We start from the raw sequence: 5,825 nt of genomic DNA, 5'->3' as shown, positions 1-5,825 counted from the left end.
CCCACATGGACTAGGACCATGGGGTAATAATCAGTGGGCTGAATGACGGTTTGGAGCATGCCTATCACATAGTGGATAGTATTTTCCAAAACTCCTAGACATACTGGGCAACATCTTTTAGCCCTTGGAATGGAAATCTACATCCAGCCAGAACAGCTGTGAGCATCTGTTCGGTCTTGAGTCTAGTCAAAGAGGCTTGCCATTTAGTATTGAGATCCAACTGTAAATACGTACCCCCTTCCCAAATTGATTTTCCAAAGAATATGTAAAGGGGCAATATGAGTATCCCTAGTGACTGCAAAGTCATTCAGCCTGGCAATATTTTGTATCCTCTGGAAAGCCTAAACCTTTTCTATGTGGGAGAAAAATGCAGCCTCCTCTGAAAGATGGTGAGTAGGGTTACCGTAAGTCCAGGTTTTCTTGGGCACATTCTCTTTTTAAATCCTCCTATCTCAATCCAGGCGTTTTTTTTAAAATATGGTCAAATGTCCGTGATTTTGGTTAGCTTGGCTTCAAATTTTTTCCCAGGACTTCCCAGCTTTCCCTAGCAAGGAGCTGCTTGGGGTTGGGGAGAGGGCATTTGGGGACAGGGCACACACACATGACCAGCATGTAGGCAGGCAGGGGGTGGGAGCAGCCCTAGCAGCTGGATACAGGTAAGTCTGTGGGGGTTGCAAGGCTAGGGCTTGGGGACTGTCTGGAGGAGGTGTGTGGATGTGGGTGGCAGAGGTGTATGGAGGACATGGGTGTGTGAGAGGGGTGGGTACCTGCCAGTGCTGGGGGAAGCTGTCCGGGATTATCCACCCATTAATAAAATGCAGAATGCAGTATCGGGCTTGGTTCTGACGGCTATGCTACAAATAGGAATCCCACCTCCTTTCCTCATGCTTGTCTTTGATCCAGTTCTGTTCTCCGTGATACAGACATGGAAGTTGGTGAGGTTGTACCTGTGAGACACAGTGGTGTATATCAACTTTATCATGTCGTTGACTGTAATCGAACAAGCACTTACAGATGGAACTCTCATCATATGGGTGTTTGCATGCAAAGAAGACTGTAGGTCTGGGCCTAATTAGTCTTTATTTTGAATATTATTTGCAAGTTTAAATTTCAGAGTGAAGATCCTCATAAAAATCCTTCTACATCCTAGAAAATCCTATTTTGTATTGCACTGAATTCACCTGCCTCAAATATGCAGATTATATCTTCTTGGAGCAGCAGTATGGGCACACGGTCAAACGCCCAGTGCAGAGAGGCAGTGGTGATTTCTGGTTGGCAAGGCAGCACCCAGGGCAGTATGAGAGTACCTACAGCTGGTGTACCACTGGCACTGCCCTGGCTACAGTTCTGCCCTGGAGACAACCTGGTTCCCATGAAGGGTTATGTCAGGATGTTTAGTAAAAACCTCAAAAATGATAATTAGCACTCCAAAATAAGTATCTCAAATGTATCATACTGAGTAACTAATGATGTGGGCTTAACAGTTCTGAGATTTCTGGAAGAGCGTTCTTCTTATCTTTATTTTATTGAAAAATAAACTGTATTGAGATGTTGATAATACATGCTTCAGTTCTCAGTGTAACTAAGTGCTCTAAGGTATTGGATGTACCATTGAACTATTAGGAAGATAGTAAATTATTTAATCAGATTAGAATGCAAGTAGCACTAATATGAACATGGCACTTGATTTATGCTATGAAGGAAAATCAAATTTATTCTTTTCTGTTTGCTTAGGTTCGTGTGTTCACATTTTCTGTCGGTCAACATAATTATGACAAAGGCCCCATACAGTGGATGGCCTGTCAAAATAAAGGTATGTTTATGTGTCCCTGCTCATAACTTCATAAAGCTTCAGCTTTACAAAAAACTATTTTATATTATTATTTGCCTGCTTTGCAAACTTATTTTATTGTGTCAATGAGCATTTGATATAGATGAAAAAAATGGTTTTTGTCTTAATTGGTTTTAAGGGAAAACATATCGGATGGACTAAAGACTAGTATTATTTGTATAGTACTGTTACTAATAGCATTAGTGTTTATTGCTAGTATTACTTTGATGTAGTAATGTATAAAACAACTCTCATCTTCATCCCTTCCCCTTATACTTAGAATTAGATTTTGGGGTATTTGATGGGAGAGAGAATTACACAGGCAGTTTGCCAAGTCTGAAGCATGTTAATTGCCCATAGATACCAAAGTAACTACTCACTGTGTATAGTTTCAAAACACCTGAACTGATTTAATTAACTTCAGCTGAATAATCAGAAACAAAGTGAGAATATAATAAATGTTACCAAGCTACATGGTTTATAAAGAATCCAGCTGCCACTAAAACTCTGAACGGCTCTCTGACTCTTGCTATTTGCTTGGGATTTTTTCTCAAGATAAATCTCTAGAAATGGAAAGACATCAGCAAGATGTGCCAATGTGTCCTGTTAATCATTGCAGCACCATTACATTTGGCAGAATTGTTTCAGATCCAGAAAGTTCTTGGTTTTTTCCTCTGGACTTGGTGGGTAAAAACTTTCTGTAAGGATTGCATAGAGACAAAAAACACTGAAACGGGCGGGAACATTAATAATATCTGTTCTCCAAATGTGATGATCTAGGTTAAAAAAAATGGGAAGACTTTTAAATGTCCTTCAGGATATTTCCTGAAAACCATTTTAAAATATCTTAATGAGCTAGTCAAAAGTTTTTTTTGACAATAAGTGCATGCTGATTTCTAAAAAAGCAAAATTGCAACTATTGCTCTGCAACTTTCCTCAGGAGAAACGGTGTAGTCACAGGCAGAGACACATTGCATAATAGCCAACAGCATAGAAGCCTTAAAAACCAAGGCTCTTCAAGGATAAGAGGTTTTTGGGGTTTTTTTTTCCTTTTTCCACAGTAATTTTGAAAGTTCTCTTTTTTTTCTTTGCATCCCAATGAAAGCAAGTATTAAAGTCTGCAACCTGTTCATGTAATTTAAGCTACTTTCCATTATTCCTTCAGGAAAAAGTGATAGGGTAATTGATACTCCCTGATGAAGAGGATAGTGGTATTTTATCATTTCTGTTATACATTTTAGGTTACTATTATGAAATCCCTTCCATTGGCGCAATAAGAATAAACACACAGGTAAGTCTGTAGTGCTTGCACACTGTAGACCTACTCATAAGTAAAAAAAAGTCACAACAGTAATAAAATGTTGTAGATACTATTTTTGTTTAGTCTAACAAACCAAAAAAATGTCTGTTTGAACAAAGTAAAAATAGTATGAACATAATACCTGTAAGATCTAACATATTAAGACATTCCTTCAGATCTGAGTTATTCTACAAAAGTATTTAACAGGATTTCTTTTCTTTTATTTTAAAATCTTTTATGTTGGTGGTTGTACTAGATAATCCTGAAGGTCCCTTTGAATCCTATGATTCTATGAATCCATGCTAGTTGAAAACCCTGAATATTTAAATGAAAATTTAAGAAGTTTTCTTGTGGAGTTGTTGGTAATTCTTGTATTTGTTGGACCAGCAAATAACGTAATTTCAGCCATTTTGGCATTGCCAGAAAGAGACATAATGTGCTAGGCAAAAATATATGAATTCGAGATGGTCAAATTTATCTATGGATTTTCCAAGTCAAACCAAAAATAGGAGTTATTCCTCATAGGGCGCATCTACATGTCACCATACGGTGACATTACTATGGCACTGTGCTTTAGTACTTCCTTTTGGAACATGACTAAAGCACGGCGCAGTAGCCGCCCATACTGTGCCGTGTGTGCAGTGCATGGTTGGATTTTGCTGCTACATTGCCATAGCAGCATGCTAAAATGAGGGAGTGCACCACTGTGGTGAAGTAGCTGATGATCACATGTAGACTCACATGATCGCTCTATCACCATAGCACACTGTACAGCGATGTAGCTCATTGCTGTGGCAACGTGTAGACTTGTCCGTTAGATCCCTACTCTCGGTCCATGCTCCTGCACTCACTGAAGGCAGGAAATACGCATGATCAACATACTAAAGATATTCGTTCCAATAAGGACTGTCCCATGAAAGCCACTGCAAATGATTATAGATATACCCAAGGCCAAATACTATTTTACCTTTGTGAATCTAAGTGCTACTTATCTGCTCAGATGTTGCTGTGTAAGTGGCATGCCTGTCATTTACACAGAGTTTAGATTGAATTTCGACTTGCATAACATGCTCAGGAGGCTCCGCTATGGCTCTATATACTCTGTGGCAAAATAGGACTGGCGAGGCAGGAAGGTAAACGTGGGCAAGTGTTGCTGCACAAGTGGAAATTCAATCTCAAATCTACATCAGTGCCAACATTTGCAGCTATGTTTAGATGTGGAAGTAGCACTTAATTGGTCCTTAGTTACCAATCTGCTATTTAAACCCCATATTTATAGTTCTGTCCATAAATACTTATGAGCTGGTTGCTCCTGGTGTATGAACCATTTAAATGGATGGATTCTGATGCTCAGTTTCTTCAGGCCTTTTTTTTTCTTCAACTTTGTGCTGGAAAAAATGTGGGGATTTGTTACAGCTATGTCTAGTGCTAGATCAGAGAGCCTGGAAATTGACCTGGCTTCTGTAGGCACTTCCCCTAACCCATTTAAAGTTACTCCATAATTTTACCTTTTCATACTATGCATTCCACCCATACACCTCAAACCATTTTACAAGGATGTGTAAATGTGTAAGTAATCACTTCCCCCTTTTTCTTCCCCATAGAGTTGAGGGTCCTGTGATCTTGTAAATTTATCTTGTAAATATATCTATATTTCATTTTTGTGTATGTGAATACTGGAAAGAAAACTGGTAGAATATCTGTTGGGTCTTGACTCTTCAGTGCTGGGACTGCCTCAATGTTCCCCATGCTGGAATCAGTTTGGGGTCAGTTTAGACTAATGCCTGCCCTTGAAAGGACAAAGAACATGAGAGTTTGTCTGTCTAATATCACAGGTGCTGAATTTTGCCCCGTAATCCTGATTCCATTGTATTTGTTTTCTGTCATTTGATTTGTTTTCTTTTTGGTACTGTTTCTGGATGTTGGTTCAATAATGATGTGCCAATGATGAAATTCTCAACCTTCTTGACAGGAATATTTGGATGTTTTGGGCAGACCTATGGTTTTAGCTGGAAACAAATCAAAACAAGTACAGTGGACCAATGTCTATTTGGATGCACTGGTATGATCTAGATTTATTTCTATAGTAAAATAACAATCTCAATAACGAGTATACTTGTTTGTACGCTTAATAATCATTGCATTCAGAGTCTAAGGAAAAACAGAATCTTATTTTGCTGAGATCGGAGGTATAGCATGGGAAAAATGCACCATGAGCAGATACTCCCTTCTTCCCCCCATCTTCTTCAAGTGCAAGAACAGAACAGAGCCAAACGGTGTGAAGGCATTGTGGGAATTGTAGTTCTCTAGACTGGCCAGGGAAGTTTGCTGCTTGCTGCTGTGGAGAAAACTTTCACCCTAATTTTTTTCAACCCAACCCCATGTTCAGAGGACAACCTCCAACCCCCATTCCCCCAACCCCCCCCAAAAAACCCAAAAAACCTCCAGCTCCGCTGTACTAAACTATGATTTCCAGAATGCTTTGCTTCTGCTTTCTGGAGCCAGAATTTGTCTACAGAGTGCAGCAAGACAGCAGGCATATCAGTGAAGTAGGCTGCAGCAAGTAATCATGGGGTGATGCCATCCTGATGCCCCTACCCTTAGCCAATACCCCTTACTGAGGCATGTGCCCCTCTTCCCCACCTCGTGTTACACCTACAATGCATCATTTAATGCTTTCATGAACTGTGAAGG

General features: G+C 39.7%; 1 protein-coding gene across 7 annotated transcripts in view; it reads left to right on the top strand.

Moving 5' to 3' along the window:
• The window catches only part of CACNA2D1 (calcium voltage-gated channel auxiliary subunit alpha2delta 1), an 859,989-nt gene that overhangs the window by 729,400 nt on the left and 124,764 nt on the right, over positions 1-5,825 (top strand). For all 7 annotated transcript variants that reach the window (XM_019509506.1, XM_019509501.1, XM_019509505.1 and 4 more), the window contains exons 13-15: positions 1,735-1,813; positions 3,073-3,122; positions 5,104-5,193. In XM_019509506.1, the coding sequence (XP_019365051.1) occupies positions 1,735-1,813; positions 3,073-3,122; positions 5,104-5,193 (219 nt within the window). The remainder of the gene's footprint in view (positions 1-1,734; positions 1,814-3,072; positions 3,123-5,103; positions 5,194-5,825) is intronic.

This window comes from Gavialis gangeticus, unplaced genomic scaffold (assembly GCF_001723915.1).
Source record: "Gavialis gangeticus isolate Ggan-Ray unplaced genomic scaffold, GavGan_comp1, whole genome shotgun sequence".
Lineage (NCBI taxonomy): Eukaryota > Metazoa > Chordata > Crocodylia > Gavialidae > Gavialis > Gavialis gangeticus.
The sequence above is the reverse complement of the archived record's forward strand: the minus strand, read 5'-3'. Positions and strand labels throughout refer to the sequence as shown.